General features: G+C 40.5%; 1 protein-coding gene across 1 annotated transcript in view; it reads right to left on the reverse strand.

Annotated features, from left to right (window-relative positions):
- Positions 1–243: 243 nt before the first annotated feature.
- Positions 244–22,546, reverse strand: part of ANKRD31 (ankyrin repeat domain 31) — a 93,538-nt gene continuing 71,235 nt past the window's right edge. Inside the window, exons 21-25 of the mRNA XM_055126517.1 lie at positions 21,071–21,167; positions 17,472–18,474; positions 13,709–13,849; positions 6,713–6,815; positions 244–389 (exon numbers count right to left, since the gene is read on the reverse strand). Coding sequence (XP_054982492.1) covers positions 244–389; positions 6,713–6,815; positions 13,709–13,849; positions 17,472–18,474; positions 21,071–21,167 — 1,490 coding nt within the window. The remainder of the gene's footprint in view (positions 390–6,712; positions 6,816–13,708; positions 13,850–17,471; positions 18,475–21,070; positions 21,168–22,546) is intronic.

Consider the following 22,546-nt stretch of genomic DNA (forward strand, 5'->3'; position numbering starts at 1 on the left):
GAAATGGCTTCTGCTGCCAAAATTTCATATTAGACTTTAGTTCTGTGCAGTCCTGTGAGGCAGGGAGGCCTCTAATGCAGTGGCTGAGTGGCGAGAAACACAAACTGCGATGCTGGTGGCTACATATTGAGCAGTTGCCAGTAAGACTATGTTCAAGAGGGTCAGCAGACACACAAGAAAAAATATGAATGTTGGTCAACAACGCAGAAAAAAACCCAAATTACTCATTAAGAAAGCAGGACACTAGAATGCTAGTTCATCACATTCCGTATAGAACTTCCAGTGCTCATCCATTATATGGTGTGGGAGAAATTCTTGATCGTTGATTAATAATATTTCATTTATTTGCAGATAATGTGGAATGCTTTGCATGGACTCTCTGGAAACTCCTATTCAAAGAAATAAAACAAAACTGACTTACAATTTTTAAGATGACAATTTATATATTATACAACCATCCTGGCTTTTAATTACATCTAAAAGTATACATACAGGCTTTCTGACTAAGTCATTCCTCATTCACTCCTTTTAATACCTGAGATATTGCTATGAAACAGTATTAGCTGATTTTGAGAGAAAAAAGCCTCAATCCAGTCTAAAACAACAAGGTAAGAAAAGTATGATCAAGGCTTCTTTTTTCTTTTCTTTTCTTTTTTGTCACAGCCTTGTGGTGCTCAGAAGTTACTTTTGCCTCTGTGCCCAGGGACCACTCCTTGCAGGACATGGGGGATCATTTGGGTTGCTGGGGATAAAACCTGGGCCATCCTTACCTGCTATACTTTCATTCCAGTGCCCCGATCTGTGACTCAGTTTACAATGAGTTGAGAATGAAACAGCTGAGGATTACATGATACTGCATGCGAAATATTTAGCTCCTGACGAATACTTAGCAATCAATAAATATTAGCTGCTATCTACTGTCATTATTCATTACTGAAAAGACTATCAAGCTGGAAGATCGATGATTCATTTTCTAGCCACACAAATTTGGTGCAATCTCAAGCAAATCACATGGCTTCCTCAGATCATCTCTTCTGAGCAGTGAAAGAACTTATAATCAGTAGGGACCTTTCAACTCTGCGGTCTTAAAAGTCAATGATCCTAAAACTGGAGTCTCAGCACTTCCTTACTCAGAAACTATTTGAGCTACCTACCATTCAGCAAATTGAATCCTTTTCCACAGAAAATACCAAGATGGCTATGAGCTGGGCCAGGGAGTTTCAAATAGGTATACCTTATAGTCCAAGATCTAGGTGTACAAGTCTAAGCAAATGTAAATTATGTGAAGTATAGGTATGTGTGGTACTTATTAATATCCAGTATCCTTTCTGCTTTCCATTGGTGATCTTCCCTCCCCGCCGCCCCCTGCCCCCCGTCCCCTTGCTTGCCTCCTGAAGGCTATCCCTTTTTCTACTTTGCCTACATGCTTCTACTAAAATATGCCTATTTAGGTTTAACTAGTTGATGACAGGTTTTACTGATTAAATCAACGGATATTCATTCAGCATGTACTATATCCCAAACACAAGACTACAAGATGGCCCCGTGCTGGTCCAGACATACTTTTCACTTTATGACTCCTCAGCTTGATTCTGGAATGAGAACTAACAACTCATTCAGAGAGAAAGAGGGATGCAATAAAATATTTTTAGTTTTTTTGAAAAAGTTCACAGCCTATATGGAAATAACTCAAATGTCCAACGACAGATGAATGGATAATGATGTGGTGTATATATACATATATACATGCATACACTTACATACACATAGACATACACAAATATACACAATAGAGTACTATTCACCACCAGAAAAGATAAAATCATGCAGCTTGCTACAACTTTAATGGAACCGGAGTGTATTATGTTGGCAAAAGTTAGGTCAGAGACAGAAAGATCACTGGTTTATCTAACTTATCTATGTATATTGAGAAACAAAACAAGAAAACAGTATTAAACAATAATAAGTTCTTGGCCCTGGATTATAAAAATGAGATTATTATGCAGGGGTGGCGGAATGAAGACCAGCTAGAAGGAACACAGGGGCAGTAGGGAAGGTGTTGGGCACTCCGGTGGTGAGGAAGTGTGAAAACTGTACATCAAAACCATAAATGTTAACATGACCATAAATGTTACTTTAGCAACAATAACAAAAGTGATGAAAGAATTCTATCCTAATTCTTACCTGTGGACTTGAATTTAAAGACATGCATCTTTGGGACGATGAGAGGAGGTGCTATTGGAGGGGCTGAGAAACAGAATGTAAGAGAAACCAGGTGGCAATGTTTGAATATTGACTTCAAGGACTATTCCTGGTTTTCCTTACCAGAAATTAAAATTCTTTGTTGTGGACCAGAGAGATAGTACAGTGGGTAGGTCACCTGCCTTGCACATAGGTTAGATCTCCGGCATCCCATATGGTCCCCTGAGCACTGCCAGGAGTAATTCCTGAGTGCAGAGCCAGGAGTAAACCCTGAGCATCACCAAGTATGGCCTCCAAAACCAAAATAAATAAATAAATAAGTAAATAAATTTCCTTGTTGCACATGAACTTTTCAATACAGCATTCATGTGTAAACATAGTAACTCTCATTATCATTTTTGTTTTGTAGACTTTCTAAAAGTTGGGGCAAGCACATTCTTCTCTCAGGAAAACCCCAAAAGTAAGGTTTTAAAAATTAAGTTAAATTTGTCTTACTATGATGAGCTCAATTTCACCAGAGCAGGGGCCTATATGCACAACAATCTCTACTGCCCCTTTCTAAAGAATGAGTCTTCCCTCAAAGTCACAGGCCCAAGAAAAGGGATGATCAGCAGAGATCAGAAGCACCCACGCTGTAACGAGACTTCATCATTGCACAGAGATCGGACAAAATTACAGACCTAATGGCAGACAGGACCTCCACCTGGACACTAGCTGCCCATCTTCCCAGCTGGAATGTTAAAAATAAAGTGGCCTGGCTCTGTGCTCAGGGATCTCTCCTAGCGGGGCTTGCAGGGCACAATATGTGGTGCTGGGGATGGAACCTGGGTCACCTGTGTGCAAGGCAATTACCTAATCTATGTACTGCCTCTGATTTGAGGTTTCTTAAAAAGGGAAACATATATATAACACAAAAAACTTACTTAATTTTACTTTGGGGGGGAGGGACATCAGCAGTGCTCATGGGATACTTCTGGCTCTGTGCTGAGGAGGGGTATCACTGGTGTTTCTCAGGGGACCATGCAGCGCACCAGAGATTGAACCCAGATCTGCTGCATGCAAAACATTCACTCTAGCTCATCTAGCTACCTCTGACTCCTAAATTGTAGATTCTGGTATAAGTGCTCTGAGAAATAAATAATGATCTGTAAATACTGAGCTGAGGGACACAGTTTGAAAATTGAGACTCCACTGCAACAGAAGTCTGGGCTTTCCCCTCTGGCTTCAAGGCTTCTACAGCTGAATCTTGTGCCTTGTGCCACACCCTCCAGGATGTCCTGTCTGTAAGATCTATCCCTCCCTCTCTAAGCCTCCCTTCACCTCCTGCCCAGTGAACCAAGATAACAATTTAGAGTGACGTCCGGTAATCTGATTTTGTAGAACAGTATCATCACACATTAGCCCAGTCCTCTTTTTAAAATACTTTAATCCTCTTTCATTGGAGCTGGCAAGAAAGAAAAAGAATCTGTACACTATTTTCTTGGTTTCCTAATTATTGATTGTACTCATATACTCACTGAATTTAATAGGCTACAGAAAAATAAGTAGGTACATGTAAAAAAAAATGAAAAAATGTTTCCCTACTAATCCAATCTACTCTTCAACCCCTACTGCTCCCAACAATCTTTGGAGAAGTGAGGATAAATGGAAACAAATAAAGGGACTATGAGAAGGACACACATATTGCCTCACCAGGTCAATCCTCGGCACTACAAGATCCCCTGAGCAAAACAGGGAGTGTCCCACTGTACAGCTGGGTGTGGCCCTCAAAAGAAAAGAAGTTTTGCCTCTAAGTTTCAAGCCCACAAACCCGGGCGAGTTTTATTTCCACTTTGGCTCTAATGTAGGGAGCTGAGAGATATTGAAGCAACAATATTCACGAATTCCATGAAGTGCTGAAGTAGGATATCCTTTAGAACTGATCTTACTCTGGGTGGACTAGAGATTGTTAGTTTGTTGGGAAGATCAAAGAGGAACTAATCTGTTGTGATCTGGAACATAATGAACTTAGAGGGAAAACTGCAATACTGGGAAAACACAAACACACAGACTGTTCCTGGTTCTTTCACACACACACAGGCTGTACACACACTCCAGGTTCTCACTTTGGAGAGGATTAAAGCAGAAAGGACTGTAGCCCAGCTGACACATATTCCAGTTCTTACTGCTGTGGAGAGGATTAAAGCAGAGCAGGCTCTAGTACAGTTCACTCAGCTTAAGGTCCAGTTCAGTTTACCATGCTGACACCTCCAAGCTCCTGACCCAGAAAGAAGTGAAGAAGACCAGAAGGACTTAAAAAGTAGTTCTATTTTTGAAGAAATTTTTGTGACTAAGGAGGGGAAATATTAGAACCCTGAGATGTAGTAACCTAAGTCCTTCTTTGGTCAAGTAAACTGGATCTTTGCAATGTTAACCAAGGAACTCGACCTGCAGCTTTGTGGCAAAGAAATTCTCCATCAAAAACTGGAGACCAACAATCCACTTCACGGGTCGGGTGGAAAATTGAAAACCTTTTTTCAGTTTTACTTGAGGTAGACTCCCTAGGCAAAATCAGAGATTCATACTCTAATATATACAAGTAAAATTTCTATGAAGTCCAGGGCAACTAGGAAAATGGTTAATTATGTGGGTGGAGGTTTGATTCATTTCTGATAACAACTACAAAGGCAGAGAATCATTGTGCTCATGCATAAGGTAGAGAGAAATACATCTATAAGTAGTAACACAGTAGCACTGTTCATCGATATGCTAGAGCGGGCGCCAGTAATGTCTCCATGGTGAGACTTGTTGTTACTGCTTTAGGCATATCGAATATGCCACAGGTAGCTTGCCAGGCTCTGCCATGGGGCGAGCTACTCTCGGTAGCTTGCCAGGCTCTCCAAGAGGGACAGAGGAATCGAACCCCGAACCCAGGTCGGCCACGTGCAAGGCAAACTGAAATATTGCAATCTGTTCCAGGAAATGTTAATGTCAGTTGATTAAATAAGTCTGAGAAATGCCAGTTAACACACCTAAACAAATTTCTTTTACAATTTCTCTTAAGAGGGGAGAAAGGGGAACAGGAGAAGAGATACTCCTCTTTAAAATTTGTTGATGAAATATGAAACAGATGAAAATTCAGATAAAGGATGTATCAATTAAACCAAAACCCTGTTTCTACTGTTTGTTAAATTCTTCACCACAAATTCCATTATAGCCCATTAGGTTTGTCTGCCTATTAGGACTCCTTATCTTGGATTGTCAGCTTGTGAGAGTCACTTATTGGCTCTGAGATGGTCAAAGGGCTGGAGTGGATGCTTTGCATGCAGGAGTACTAAGTTCAGTCCCTGGCACAACAAAATCTCCTCAACACCAATGAAAATGCACCCCCTCGTCCCCACAAAGGAACAGTCAACTACCAGTAAGTATAGTATTAAAATAGTAGCATTTGGATAATATTCCTACTTTCATTCAATGACAGTACACTTTCTGGGAAACGTACTAAGCATTGGGAATATAATAGGAAGTAAAAGCCCATACAGGTCCCCACCATAAGTGATCCCTGAGTACAGAGCCAGGAGTAAGCCCTAAGCACGCTGGGTGTTGGCTAAATCCCCACACACATACACATACCACAAACAGCCAAAATGTCCTAAGATATGGATAAAGAAGTTGTTGTATATATACACACAATGGAGATACTATGCAGCTATATAAAAATTATAAAACCTTGTAGGTTACCACAGTATGAATTGAACTGAAAGGCATCATGTTAAATGAAACAAGTCAAAGGGAGAAAAACAAACTACTGGACACTCTCACTCATCTGTGGAGTACAGAGAGAAATAACAAAAGAATGACAAACATTTGGATCTTGAATTACAAAACCAATTACCAAGCAGGGCGATGGACAATGGAGGAGTAGTTTTTTATTTTATTTTATTTTATTTTGTGTGTGGAGGGGGTGGTCCCCAAACAAACAAACAGAATGAGGTGCTAATATGTATTACAATGTGAATTATCTTAAAAATTTTATACTAAGTGATGCCAAACACAAAAGTCACACACGATTTCATTTATATGATATATTCACAATAGGCACATCATTATGAAAAGCAGGGTGGCTCCCAGGGACTGAGCAGAATGAAAAATGGGGAGAAACTGATGAACAACTACACGGTTTCTTTGGAGGATGAAATATTTTGGAACTACATCAAAGTGGTATCCATCCAATACTACAGATGTAGCATTGGTCTTCTCCTGCCAATCCACTGACCTGCTTTAGAGCACAGGTGTAGAAAGGTTGGAAAATGCTGGTCTACCTCCCCTTGGGTCATAACTGTTAGTTCAGACTGGTATGCAGGTCAGGTGCCTGTGTGCAGGTGTGAAAAGGTGAACTAAATGCTATGGAATTATTCTCGTTAATGGGTAACTATATACTACGAGACAATGACAAAAGGAAGCCAAAAGCAGAGTGCTCCCTCCGTGAGTTTGGAGGCTCCCCCACTCTCGAGTGTTGCGCTGCACAAACCTGGGAGACAAAGCTGATGCTGCTGAGCCGCAGAGCTGGCTTCTGGAGGTGTGGGCACTTCCTCAGAGACGTACTTTAAAAGCTCCTTTCCCAAGTATGTTACCTGCACACAACGAAGCACAGAATTTAAAAATCATGCACTGGTGGAGGGGAGTTGACACCAGTGATGGGCGCAGTGCTGAAACATTGTAGATTTAAATCTCAACTATGAATAACTTTGTACATCATGGTGCTTTAGTAAAATTTAAAATTAAAAAAATCATACACTTTAAATCAAAGGTAGAATTTACTATGATTAAAAGAACAGATTTTATTTTTTGAGATGTTTTCAGGTTAAAGTAAAATTGCACATTAAGTACAAGAAAAGCACCTATTTTTTAAGCAAATACACCTGTCTCCTAAAAATTTGAATTTCTTCAGAGCAGTACTGATTATTACATATTACAAATTGGCAGATGGTCAAATCTGGCCTGTGACTGGTTTTTTTTTTATTGGAAATAAAGTTTCATTGGAGCACAGTGAAATTCATTTGTTTATTATCACTACTTCCATATATATCAGAACTGAACTGCTGAGCTAGCTTTGCATATCCAGGAAGTGCAAAATATTTGCAATGGTCTTTTATAGAAAACATACTGACACTTTTTATATACCATGAATTGTCCCATCCGTTTATTAAACAACCATCAATCTATTACAACCTACCTTCAAATTTAAAAAGATAAAAAGTTTCATTAAAATAATTAAGCTTTAAACAGTACTTTTCAAGAAGTCAGATAAGTGATCATATCAACACTATTTTAGGCATATGCACCCAATGGGTGTGCAGGTAAACCTTTTGGGGGGTTTATATGTGCTTATAAACTTAGTTATTATTTATCAATCTAAAAGGTTAGAGGTTGGAAATATTTACAATGAGTGGGTGGATACTAGAGTATTGCCAGAAATGTCCTGGGACCAAGTGTCTTTGAGTTTCTATTCTTAGTTCTAGGGCACAGTGGGTAGGGCGTTTGCCTTGCACATGGCTGAATCGGGTTTGATTCCTCCGTCCCTGTCGGAGAGCCTGGCAAGCTACCCGTGGCGTATTCGATATGCCAAAAACAGTAATAACAAGGAGATGTTACTGGTACCCGCTTGAGCAAATCAATGAACAATGGGACAACAGTGCTACAGTGCTACCCTTAGGAAATAGGTTCATTGTGGCTAAAGTCTGAGATTTCAACTTGAACATCCTTCCCTCCAGAATGTTTCCTGTGACCTCCAGGTTCAAGTATCTTCCTCTATGTCATTTCTGATAAAATTAAATGAGTTATGTGTTAATTTTTCTATTTCTACTAAACTATAAGCTCACTGAAATCAAGGTCTGGGTGATTCATTTTTGTACTGTACATTTTACATTGTGCACAGTAATGCTGGGAATATAGAAGTCATGACTCTTGAGTAAGATTCTTAAATTCCCTGTGCTTCAGTGTGTGTTTGTAAAACAGGTACAGCTTATTTAGTTGTTGTATTGAAAGATATAATATATGAAAGGGGTGCTGGAAAGATAGTACAGCTGGTAGGTGCTTGTCTTGCATGCTGGTGAACTGGATTCAATTCCTGGCATTATATATGGTCCCTTGAGCACTACCAAGAGGGCTCCCTGAGCACAGAGCCAGGATTGTTCTGAGCACCACTGGTGTGGACCCAAAATCTATTTATATGAAAAATTTGGCATATTATCTAGAGCATCCTGAGCATTCAATAAAATCTTATTAAACTGAATAAAATTGGAAAAGTCTAGGGGATATGAAAGATAGAGGCACTCTTTGGGCCAATTCTGTGACCAAATAAACCTTAATAATGGAAATAGAAGAGACGTGGCTTTCTGAGTTTGGTGACCTCTCATCATTTTCTGTGAAAGCAGAGGGAATCCTCTGAATGCCAGGTGTCAGTTCTCAGCCAAACAATGATTAGAAACAAAAGATTATGTCCCTGAAGACCGAACTGGGTCGGCTGTGTGCAGGGCAAGTGCTCAATCTCCTATACTATCTTTCCAGCCCCAGCCTCCAGGAACCTAGACAACTATTCCATCCCAAATCCATTCTGTTGAAGGGCAGCTGGAGACGATGCCTCTGCCCGTTGACACAAGTAGGAGATCTAGTGCTTACAGCAAGACAGGTTCTGTAATATCTGTAGCTGGCTTAGCTCTTGCTTTCCCTCAGGGTAGAACTGCAGGGGTGCTTCAACCCAAAGCCATCAATCAGTGCTTTTCCTGACACCATAAAATACAAAGCACTTAATTCTCAGAAACCAGTCTATGCTAATTTCTTAATGATCTATCCTTAAGAAAGAAGTGAGATGTGAAGGGGTGCATGTGCATAGATTTGGGGTAGATGATTTCAGTCAGTATTCTGAAAATGTAGTTCAAGAGCCCAGCCCAATTATTAAGTAAATTTTGGTAAGGTCTCTGAAGAAATTAATTATTAAGTATTAAATATCATAAAAATATTATAATTATTATCATCATAATAAATTATCTGTTAAGCACTAACATACAACAAGAAGTAAAACACAGAACCTGCCTTAGAATATAAAAGAAGTCCAAGACTCCCTGCTAGGGCTCCATTAGATTTGAAAGTATCAATCCACTTTCATAGTCTTCAAAAAAAACCATTTGCTGGTACTGTAAAATGGAAATCTGCTCATGGATAATCAGATGATCCATTTGATTCCATATAAAGTTTTAAGAAATTTTAAGAAACTTTTAGTACCCCAAGAGGAAGAAATAAGAAAGCATAATTGTTTTTCATTTTTCTTTTTTAATCTCAGGGAGGCAGAAAAAAAGTGGGGTGTGGATAACAAAAAGTTAACTGCAACACAAAAAACTCATTTTCTTTTGGCTAAAAAAATAAAAACATTTTTTAAATGCATTTCCAGTCATTTGAAAGACATGACAGAAGAATTCAGAAAGAATGTAATTATTATATAAATGTAAGGGGAACTAGAGACATGCTGAATCTAGGGACATGGGACTGACTGCAAGTGTAGTTCACCTTCATCCTACCCCTGCTCCCAATCTCCAGCCCAGAGTCTCTCCTTCCCTACTTGCCCCAGACCCTGTGAAGAAAAGAAAAAGGGCAGCTGCATCTTGTCTTGAGCACTCATCTCATTGATATTTGCATTTAGAAAGGGATCCTAGTTCCCAATCATCTCATCCTGAATAAAACCTGAACTCAAAGGATACATCTAGGCGGTGACTGCCTGAATAAGGCTGGCATCTGCCCAGAACAAGAAGTTCTACCACTTTCTATTATATTCTGACCCCAACCTTTTCATACCTCTGGCTGGAGAGAGTAATTTTCAAAAGTATATAGGGTGAAGATGGAATGGTAGAGAAAAGCCAATACTAAATCCAAAGGAATGAATTAGTTAACATGGGTGGAAATTCACAGTGGATTCAGACGAGAAATATGTTTACACAAGGCACCTGTCAGTTCTACTTTACACAAGGCACCTGTCAGTACTACTTGTGTCACTGCTCACAAGGGTAGTCTGCTTCTCATGTGCACTCACAAAATGACACAGTAACGAGCACTCACAAAAATGAAAAGCATTGTCATTCTTCTGATTTTTCACACTGCAGACAATCCAGAAAGACATTCCTTTCCTGTGGAAGTGGGAAAGTTTTTGCTACACAGGAATGAGATTGCCTAAAACTACAAAGGTCTGAAAAGATATGCTCTGTATCCTTTTGTAGTTCAAGGCAAACTGCTTCCACTGAAAGGAATGTGACCTCTCTTGGGTCATTGTTACAAACATAAAAAATAGCAAATAGGGAATCAGAAGATTAGGTTCTAAGCCATGTTCTAGAACACACTGGCCTTGATGACAAATAGGTCACTTAGCTGCCAGCAACCTGCTTTCACATCCACAGAGGTGACAGAAACCTTCCGTTCCAGGAGTGGTGCTCCACAGCACATGGAAGCAGCCTATGTGCTGTGGAAGTCCAGGAGTCTCCACTCTGGAGTTGTCTTTACAGACCACAGCACAATGCCTTAGTTTACACATAATGTAACGTTAAGTTTCAGAAAGGTTAAATAACTTGATTGACTAGAGCAATCATTGTGTGTGTGTGTGTGTGTGTGTGTGTGTGTGTGTGTGTGTGTGTGTTTAGTGGGGGATGAATGGGGGGGGCACACAACCAGAGATGCTTAGGTCTTACAACCCTGAGCTCAGGGATAACTTCTGGAAGGGACTGGGGGAAACATATGGGGTGCCAGGGATCAAATTTTCTTAAATCAATCAGTAAATACATGTTGACCAACTGGATCTAAAGCATATCTAGGATAGATTAAAAAATACTGCCCAGGTCGAACAATTTATCCAGCATGGAACTAGGAATGAATCTGATTTCCTGACTCCAACCCAGGGATTACTCTGCCACATCAAGATGACGTCTAACAGCTAGGAGGTTGCAGCAACAGGAATGAGGTATGGTAGGAGGAAGCACTGGGGTTGCCTGCCGTGGCAGGGCTGCTTTCAGCAGCACAGCTGGTTGGGTTAGGATGTGTGAGTCATCTCTGTGTCTAAAGGCGCTGTCACTGTCTGCTGCAGGGAAAGACCTAGTTTCCTGGCATCTCTTGTCTGCCAAGCCCTTCTGATTTCATAGCCTTACTATCACCATTCTTAAGAACTACTCACTAGGGTGGCACCGGCCCCGCCTGCCGCCAAGATGTGATCCTGGGGGCCGCACGTGTGTGTGGACTCTCTGCAGCTGCACAAGCATGACTCCAGACGCCAGCTAAATTTTTCGGCATGGGCAGCTCCTCGCAGAATGTCTCCAGACTGAGAACTAAGCCGCAGCCCCATGCCCGCCCAGGAGGGGAAAGGTATTTCTCTCTCTCACCTCTTCCTTGCCGGGGGTGAAGGGTGTGGTGACCGCCATATTATGACAACCACAGATGGGGTTTACAAGCTTGCAATGATCTAATATCTGGAAGAAATCTCCCTGGACTAAGCTGCTAAAGTACAGAAATCCAAAACCTCATATGACCTCATTTCTCTTCACAACAGGTCTGACTCTAGTGGGGTACTCCTAACAATAATAGTGAGGTTTGTGTTGAAATATTGAATGTAACCAAAGTAAATAGAAAGTAAAGTGAAATTTATTAGTTATAAGGTGGGGGTGGTAGTGCAGGGGGCGGGATGGGTGGTGTACTTTTTTTTTTTTTGGTGGTGGGATATGGGCACTGGTGAAGGAATGGTTGTTTCAGCATTGTATAACTGAGACTTAAGCCTGAAAGCACTGTAATTTTCCACATGGTGATTCAATAAAATAAAATTCTTAAATTAAAAAAAAAAGAACTACTCACTAAAAATCACATTTACTATTGTAGAAAAAATTCCTTTCAGCAAGAAGTGACCATGAATTCAGAAATACCCCTAGGACAAAGGAGGCAAAGGTCTTTATGGCAAGAAAAAATTTAAATTAGTTAGATATTGTAAAGAAATCCACTGGATAGAGATTGTCAGCCTGAATATTTACCAGAAGTACAAGAGTTTGCTATTTAAAAAATGGTTTTGTTTTAAGTAGCACTAGCAGTTTAAGGTATTTAAACTTTTTGTTTTAGGAGAATTTTTAAAAATCCAAGCCTTTTCAGGTAATCTCTATGGGCACCTTGTATTCAAGAATTGCCTTGATTTTACTGTTCATATTTGTCTTCAGGAGCACAGAGGTGCTAAAGAATTTGATTCTATCTGAAAGGCTGATGAAAAAGACCAGAAGCAGTGTGATATGTAATTAAGGCATAATTAAAGGACCAAAGGACCAAAGAATGTCCTCTATTCAAATGCATTAGTTCCTAAGGAGAAAAAGAGTGGGAGCATTGAGACATTGGGTCACACTGTAGTGGAGCACGCTGGGCTCTAAAGAACCTGAGCTACAGCAATCAGTACTGCATTCATGCTGGGAGCACAGATTGTTTCAGCAACAAGGTATCATCTACCGTGAGTCTCAGAAACATTAGAGTAAAAAGAGGTTTCGCAGGCAAAATATTAATCACCAACATGCAAATATTATTTCTAAATTCATGAAAAGATTAGACAAATTGCTAAACTGAAAGCAGATGGTGACTTTAGGAGTAGGAAATGAAAAAAAAATTAGAACAAAAGAGGGAATAAATGGCAGAAAAAAAATGCAAAAATGTGTTGAAGTAAGTGAAGAAACTGAAGTACAGCTCTGGAAGCAACTGTCATAAATACAGAGACCCAGACCAAGAACAGAAAGATGGGGGGAGGCTGGTGTGAGCACACTTGGAACAGAAAAAGGAGAAAGGGGCTATGCCTCCTATTAGCAGGACTCTGGGCTCACTTTGACAGGGAGTGGAAGTTGCTGCAACACAGTAATTGTAGGTGGATATCCGATGAATCACACCTTCCTGGGTAAGGCACTGTAACACTGTTCCTGAAGGGATGTCCTGAACACCCAGAAGTAGTGCATCACTGGACCTCAAAGATGTCTGTCATGAACAGTTTTCAAAGTGGTGATTACACTGAATTTTTAACTCAGAAGACAGAACAGCAGGGTTAAGTTAAGCATGAGAAATCTGAGTGAAAAGAAATACTTCTTCGAGGGGAGCTAGTGATTCATGATCCAGCTATGTTCAAACATAAAGTGCATTCGCCATGTCTATGGGTCTTGGGCCGTTGGTCATTCCTTCCATTTTTGGGAAAGACTAGATTTAATTTAATCTGGTAACTCTTAACACATTCACTAAATTAACAATACACCAGTGAGGAAGCAGGAGGGAGAGAATGTGCCAGCTGTGCCAGCCTGCCCCAGGGAATTCAAAGAGTAGCATCTTAGAAAGTCAGAAGCCTACCACATGAAAGGGACAAATGAAGACAATATTTGGCCAGTTTTCAGACTTTGTTCAAAAAGAGCAAATCTTTTTACAATTAAAAATACACTTCATTTGAATATCAAGTTAAAGATAAACTTAAGACTTAACCTACCTTATTCCAAGCATAATTCCAGGTCACACGTCTGTTCCCTCCTAGAAGATCCTTGAGCCAGGTGACTGGATTTTGATAAATCTGACCAGTTTCTACTTTAATTTTTCCACTCAATAAAACACTAGCTTTGTGAGTAGTCTCCTGACATAATAAAGGAATTAAAAAATTATGATTAAAAGGGAGTGGAAGTTGCTGCGACACAGTAATAGTATAGCTGAAATATATAAATTGTGTTCTAGCCATGATGTGCTCTAGATAACAGATTTACCTCAACAGTCAAAACAACAGAAAAACAGACTTTTGAAACAATGGTTTTACAAGGTGTCAAACATTAGACAACAAAGTCTAATGTGATCCCTAAGTTTTAGTGATCCCTAAGACATGAGAAATCAATGAGACAACCCTCTCAATTTTTCCAGCTCACTGCCTTGGGAGACCCTTGAGGCCATAGCGCAATGGGGAGGAGTCCAAGCAAAGCCCAAAGACTCTAAGTGAAGGAGACAGAGTGGAGAGTATAAGGGGGCACGGAAATTACCATGTGCAGTACAGAGGGCTAAAGGACACCGATAAACAGAAGTCTGTAGGTCTTCATAGGACCCCCTTTAAGTGTTAGCAGAAGTAGAGCAGTGACTTGGCCATGAATATGAGGGAAATCATGCAGGGCCAGGGGAAGAAACGCATGGGAGGATTAATGGTCAGAGCACCAGGCATTCCCAAAGGGTGGAGGAGCACCTGCTCCCAGCAGCAAACCAGAGCCACCTAGAAAGTGATGGGGTATCAGAGGAGACAGAGGAGTATTGTCCAGTAAAGGGAAATGGTTAGCTCTAATTTCAATCCTGCTCCAAACCTGCATAACAAACTTTTGAAGCACGACTGAAAAGGCTCAAACTGCTTGCAAATAACTTAACTGTTCCTAGAATAAAGGTCCAAAATATTATAGGAATACAAATATATTCAGCATACAACACAGTACATTTTACAAAATCTGGAATCCAATACAACAAAATATCAGACCTGGAAATAAGCAAGAAATCACAATCCATCTGGAGAAAATAAATCGATCAACTGAAAATGGTGAGAATGATAAAGATGTTAAGAGTCAGTAACTGATTATTATCATCATGTCCCAAATGTTCAACAGTTATTTGGTGACAGCACAAAGCCCCAATTCAAACTTCTAGGTATGAGAATCCTGTGTGAGATGAAAAATACTCTCAATGGTATTCAAAACTGCAAACAAAAAAATAAAGTCATAGCAATATAGCAATAGAAAGTACACAGACACACACACACACACAAAGACACAGAGAAAAGAAAATTTAATAACACTAACAGATCATTAGTGAATCTTGGAAAAATCTCAAGCAACACTGTATGTTTAACTAGTGTTTAAAAGGAAGAGGAGGGGACACCCAGGGAGCCACTCTAGGAATTAAAACCTGGTTTGCTCCTGGGCACCCCATAATCCTCTGGTCATCAATGGTGCAACCCTGGAGGTCCTTGGGCACCCCTGGGTCCACCCAGGTGGTTCTGGGCATCACAAGACCTGAGCACCTTGGGCCCAACCACTGAACCATTCAGCCAACTAGCAGTGGTTCCTGGATCCGAGCACTGTTTGGGATGCCCAAAACTTTAATTAAAAGAAAAAGGAAGAGAGTGGAGAAAAATATTTTAAATAATGGCTGGAACTTTTCCAAATTTGAGGAAATGCTACACCCAGAGATCCAAGGAGTTCAACAAGTTTTAAGCAAAAGACATTAAAAAAAAAGTATACTTACTGTTACCAAAATTGTTTAAAACCAGACTAGAGCAATAGCACAATGGGTAGGGCATCTGCCTTGCATGCGGCTGACCCAGGTTTGATTCCTCCATCCCTCTCGGAGAGCCCAGCAAGCTACTGAGAGTATCCCGTCCGCATGGCAGAGCCTGGCAAGCTATCTGTGGCATATACAATATGCCAAAAACAGTAACAACAAGTCTCACAATGGAGACCTTACTGGTGCCCGCTTGAGCAACTCAACAACTGGATGACAGTACAATAGTGCTACTGTGCTCTGAAAAACAGCCCAAGGTGTTTAAAAGTATTGTTTAGAGAGGAACACAGTTAAGGACCACAGCACAGACCTGGAGAGATAGCCCAACACAATGGAGTGCATACTTTGCTCATAGGAGGTCCAGGTTCTATCCCTGACACCACGTGGTCCCCAAGTAGAGCCAGTAAAAACCCCTAGGGATAGAGCTGGAAAACAGTCTTAAAACCACTGGGTGTGGCCCCAAAACAAAACAGAACAAGACATCTTTCTTACTGGTAATGAGACAATGAAGAAGACAGTAAAGACAGCACCTTTAAAGTACTCAGTGAAAAAAAGCTTGCAACATAGATTTTGTATAGCAAAATAATCTTTCAAAAATGAAAGTAAAATAAAAATTTTCAGACATGCAAAAGTCAAAGGATTCAGCAGAACTCCAAGACAGGAAACATCAAAGTCATTCCAGAGAAGGAAAATGGTAACAAAAGTGTAATGATGACAAGTAAGGATTTACATAAAAGAAAGTAAAGAAATAGCAATTATATGGGAAAACATTTCCCATATAATTTGAATTATATGGGAATTTGAAGTGAGACTACTTCCTCCCTCACCCCACCTCCAGGAGCTGGGGAATCCACTCAGATTGCTTCAGTCACTGGGAGAGCTCCCAGGCACAGGCACTGGGTGTTTCCTGGGAAAGGGAAGGAAGTCAGTGTTTCTCACACAGCCCTGAGCGCTCTGTGGCTGACCCTGAACTGTGAGTGGGTGGGGAACCCCTTTTCTGCCTGGCCCACACTTGAAAGAAAGAGACTCTCCCTTCGGCCTGGTGCTACTGAGACAAGTAGGACTTCACTCATCCTGCTCCAAAAGCAAGTGGTGCCTTAATACAAGAAAAGTATGGCTGGAAAGCACAAAAACTCCTTCCATAAAATACTCAGCTCTCCTCTCAGGGGTCTTGTTCAGGGAGAACATACCATATGTGCACTTGCAGCTCTATAAGCATGGCTCAAAGATTTTCCCTGGGAAAAGCAGCAAGCCTTAAAACAGACAGCAACTAATCTCACCTCCCCACCCCCCAATAATGACTTCATTTGCAGCAGAGCAGAGAAGTTCAAGCTCAAGGGCTTGAAATGGGGTAAGGCCACTGGGAGAAAACCAGTAGACTCACTGGAGATACAGGCTCCTGAAAACTACAGGTTCTCAGGAGAGAGTCAGGAAAAGACAGCAGGGAAGAGGCTCCCTTGGTCAGAATAAACCTCAAGCAATGGTCTGAAGTCTAGCTTCTTAGACAGAGGCAGTGAAAGGTTTCTGAATATGCAACCATCAAAAATGAATTCAAAATCAACCACATAATGAATCTGAGGTGCTCTGGCAGCACTGGCCACTACTGAATTTCTTGGGCTAAAATAGGGATTGTGAACAGAAAAAAGGTTTAAGAAAGCCTGATCTAAAGAACATTCCCTTCAAAGATGCACATGTTCAAATGGATGATTCTATAGAGCAATTTAAGTTCCAGAAATTCTGAGCACCGCCAGAAGTAATTCCTGAGTGCAGAGCCAGGACTAAGGCCTGGCACAATCAGATGTGGTCTCAAAGCCAAGAAAAACAAAAAAGAGGTAGTCGTCCACTGAAATCCCATTTCACTAATAATGTCAAATGCCTATACTCTGTGAGAGCTAACATTTACTTATTTATAAAATTTATATGCTTTTAGAGGGGGAAAAAAAGAATACCTGTGTCTTGAATTCTAGAATGTTCTTTCCGGGACTAATTCTCCCTAGCAATATAAGATCCTTTATTTGCATGTGCTTCTTTCTTGGAGCCGTGCTGTGGTTGGAAGGCTTTCTGATAGTGCGGGGAGGGCTCGATGCAGAGGAGTGGCAGGCCTGGCTGTCATTTGTGCGTGGCGCAGCAGAAGCTGATTTTTGAAGATACGGTTTCATCTGATGCCCAGCCTCCTCGCCTGAGACAGAAAATGTCTTGATTTTGGGGGATTCTGATGCCCCCTGAGGCAGTTGCTGGGAAATAGTTTTCCTATTCTTAATTTTTGGATCCCCACTAAAAAGAGTCTGATCACAAACTACAGATAACGGATAGGCCTTATCTTGGGTTTCCGAAATATTTAATGTGGTTTCTGAAATACTTAATGTGCCGCTAACTTTGGAAGGACTATTGGGCGCAGACCCTTTGGCTATAGTTTCTCTGGGACCACTGCTGTTTGGAGAATGTTCTGCTTGAGTAATAAAAGAAAGAGGCTGGGAAAGTAACTCGTTGCCGTCTGGCTGTCTACGTTGGAAGGACCCATCTAGGGTATGCTTATCGATGTTTAGTTTAGAATTCAGCTCTTTTCCAGAAATTTCTCCTCTTCTCATTGTCTCTGCATCTGGATATGGGTTGGTAGGCTGGCTATGATTCCCCATTTCCTGAGACAACTGTGTATCTTCTTCCATGCTTCCACATACAAGGCTGTCAGGAGAAAGCGCACGTGGCTGACACTGCACTGACTGTCCCAGACTAGGAAATTCTTGACTATCCTTATAGCCTGAGGCTTCTGAACTGGAAGGCTGCTTCTTCAAAGTAAGACCTGAGGACAATGATTTGACATTCTTATAGTTTTGGATTTTCAGGCTAATTTCTTTCTGTTTTTGGGCCACAACTAAAAGTTTCTTCTGTCTTGTGGCCAAGTTAGCCAGCTGCTCTCTCAGGACTCCATGCTTAAATGATTCTATAGACACCCTATAAAAAGGGAAGAGAAACAGCAGAAAACATTTCTATGCGATCATTTAGCTTTTAAATGTACAGTGTCTCAATTTCACTAGCTCAAATTACACAGGAATCTAAATTTGAAATTTTATTTCCTTTGAGAGGACTTTTAACTTAAAAACTGAATTTGCCTTTTTAAAGGACATGATACAGTGTTTCTAGACTTAGTTACTAAAATACAAAAATCCAAAACTATGCTGCTGCTAGTGCGGCCTCCGGACCTCATATCTCTTCATTCTCAGCAATGGAAAACAAATTACCAAATGCTTTCTTTTCAGCAGATCGACTTTAGGGGGGAGAAACTCCAAATCAATAATAGTGAATTTTTTTTATTGAAATATTGAATGTAATCAAAGTAAACTTAAAATAAAGTGAAATTTACCAGTTACACATGCGGGGTGGGGGGCTGTGGAGGTGGGTGGAAGGGGGGAGGTATATTATGATTCTTGGTGGTGGAATATGTGCACTGGTGAAGGGATGGGTGTTTGAGCATTGTATAACTGAGACTTAAACCTGAAAGCTTTGTAACTTTCCACATGGTGAACTAATAAAAGAAAAAAAAATTTTAATGCAAAATATTTCACATTATTAATAAGATGAGCTGCATCTTAGAATTAGGGATTTTCAAGATTAGAGAAAGTTTTCTGGATTCTTAGTTTAAAATATTTCCACCTGTTTTTTTTCTGTAAATGGAAAGGAAATAATTTATTATCATTTTAATTTCTTAATTTCCTAAAAAAAAAAAAAGGACATGATACAGTGTTATTCATATTCATAGTCCTATCATTAGTCATTGGCTGTGAATTAACCCTAAAAGATAAACAATACTTGGATTATCTATCAGAATTTAAATATTGATTGTCTAGTTGAAAGGTAGTAATTGGTGGTTGATTAAAAGAAAATTCTTTGGAATTTACTTCCCTATGACAGCAGAAATATGTAACAGAAAGTAAAATTTGAGAGTAAGCTACACTCAAATTCACTTAGATATAGTGAAATGGGATTGTTTACTTAATCACACATCTTTAGGTGTTAAAAGGTCATTCACTTTATATAGAGAGGAAAACAAAGTAGTTTTCTGACACTTGTTCACTGCAGAAGTAGGGATAAAAGGTAGAATTTATAACCCAAAACTAGGAAATGTATTATTAAATAAATTCAGAAAAAAATGATTATGAAATATTTGTCAGCTGATTAAGATAGAAACATAAATAAAGAATAGAGGGTATATGGGGCTGTAGATACAGTATAGCGGGTAGGGTGCTTGCCTTGCACACAGCTGACCTGGGTTTGATCCCCAGCATCCCATATGGTCACGCAAGCCTACCAGGAGTGATCCCTGAGAGCCATAGTAAGTCCTGAACTGCTGGTTGTGGCCACTCCCCACAACATAGAGGGCATATATAATTGCCTATGAAAATCAACAAAACTCATGCTCAAACGAGGAGAAGATCTATCTTATCTTTTCTCAAAAAATGGTGAGAAGAGGCATATAACCTATATAACTGCAATTAAACTTATGAACCCAGAGTTTAGAAGTATACACAAATAAAATATAAATTCAACTGTTTAGTTCAACATCGTGAAAGCACAGAGAAACTGTGACTTTTGTTTTGATGATTCCCTCCCCACAGCCCCTTCCCCTGGGGTTGTCTGCACTGCTATTGTGATGTCCAGGGTATCATGGAGGTCATATACCAAGCTGTGGTGCTCACACACCTGGCGCATCACTCACCGGGGTCTACACTCCTTTAGCTGTGTTTCTTGCACACATGATCACCAGGGCTCACCTAGATACGGTTGTGGTGCTCCCTGGGGTTTGCTGTGGTGCACACTGATGTGCTTGCAAGAGGTCCCAACTCCTGGTCATGGTGCGTGCATATCTTTTAAGTTATGGAGCTCACTAGGCATTGCATCTCCTTCTGTGGTGTTTACAGACACTAGGTATGATGTGGCCAGAACCACAAATAGCAGAGCTGCTGGGCTCACAAAGTGCAAGACTGCACTCAGCACATATGGGATCAGGGGCTTGGACTCATGACCATAAGCTTGCAAGGAAAGTGCTCCCAGCCACTGTGCTATTTCTCCAGGACCCCGCAAAAATTCTAATGTCAAAAAATGAGTTTACTAAAGGAGAAATTGAGTTATGTAATTCATGCCATAAAAGGCATTCATAAAATTACTTTTGTGTTTATCTTTGAGCCAAATCTGGCAGTGCTCAGAGCCTACTCCTGGCTCTGCACTGAGAGATCACTCCTGGTAGTGCTCAGGGAATCATATGGGATGTCGAAGACTGAATCCAGGTCGGCTGTACCCAAGGCAAAGGGCTCTGGCCTTTCAGAAAATTTTTGACCACAGACAAGTTTTTAAGATATTTAAATGTCCTTTTCTGAATATGTAAAGTAATAAGATAGAGTAATATCTTTCTGAGAAGTATATATGAAGGTAATGAATTAGATGACCTCATAAAGTTAAATTCTGGTTCTAAGCCACCTTTGTATCCTTAAATTCTAGACTAAAAATGTAGGTAAAATTGGTAACTTGTGAAAAATCCTATCTTTTCACTCACCTGTATTTTTTAGCTAGATCATCCCTTTCTGCCTTCTGTTTGGAAAGCACACTATCCATTACTTCTTTTATTTCTGACATCTTTTCAATGTAGTCCTCTACAAACAATAGTAATAAAATTAAAGTCAGCTGATGTATAGCAAATGTTACATTTGGACGTAGAAAACTTAAACTTACCATGATTTTTAAAGGCCATTATTTCCCTCTTTGCTTCTCCAGTTATCAATGACCCAGATATATAGTGTTGTTGCCCTATGGCAGTACCCTGTGGCTTAAAGGTAAGAACACTATACCAATAAAGAACAGCCTGAGTTCTAAACCAGATACTCCACTAAATTCTGTGAACCTAGATGAGTCTCATGACTTCATGAACATCTTTTTTTTTTTATCTGTGAATGATGATTTCCTGACCTTGATATCAGAACCAGTTCCAGGCACTAGTGAGTCAAACTCCCAGTCACCACCAAGGCGTGCTCAAACTGGGAACCATGGGCAGGGTCAGGCATCTAGGGCCATGAATTCCCTGGATATTGCAGATAGACTTGCTCCAATCTACACCCAGGCATGGCCCAGACCTAAAAAAGCATACTAAGGAGATGGAGAAGCTCACCTACATTGAAGGATCAAAACCACAGCCTGAAGCCGTATACAAAACTCACTTGCCATGAATGTCTGAGTGCCTGGGTTTCATTCCCAACATGTGAGAAAAAAAAACTGAACACCACAACCTGGGAAAAAAACTGCAAAAAAGACATAACCATGCAGTTGGTCAGACAGGAAGACTTCAAACAGTCCTGATGATGCTCAATAGAATGAGATTAATGAGAGAACATCAACAGAGAAAATAAGTCCAAAATCAAAGAACTAGAGAGCACAGTAGCTGAACTTAAAATATAATGGAAGGGATCAACAGTAGTCACAAAAGAAGTCTAAAATCAAAATTAAAAGGTTTTAAAGTCCAATAAGTGAGCTTGAAGGTAAAGTAGTGGAAACCATCAGAAAAGATATCAAAGGTCCCTTTTGGCGCCGCTGCCGATCGAACAGGATGGAAGAGCCCAAAAGAGCGCCCTTGGGCTCCAAGCAGCCCACTGAACTAATTCCAGCATGGGAACGGAGACCCTACGCCGGGCTGCGACAGTGGAAGCCGGGCATCCCCCAATTTTCTTAACCTCTCTCTCTCAACCCCTTCCTCCTGAGCACAGCACAGGTTCCAGGGCTTTCTGAGCGCAAAATGGAGACACCGAGCCAGCTCTCTCTAGGTTTCTCCATCTTATGAGCACCACAAAAGGGTAAAAGTTTGTAGTGATGTTATTTCTGGTTGTACTTTACCTGGACTTTATACAGAAACCCAAAACCGCACGGCCGCTACCGCGGCCGCGCGACCTAATGTCATCTAAGCATCAGCAATATGTAATGGTTCCTTTTTTAACGGGTCAGACTTTGGGGGGAGATCCTAACAAGAATAGTTAAGTCTTTC

This window comes from Sorex araneus, chromosome 1, assembly GCF_027595985.1.
Source record: "Sorex araneus isolate mSorAra2 chromosome 1, mSorAra2.pri, whole genome shotgun sequence".
In the NCBI taxonomy this organism is placed as follows: Eukaryota; Metazoa; Chordata; class Mammalia; order Eulipotyphla; family Soricidae; genus Sorex; species Sorex araneus.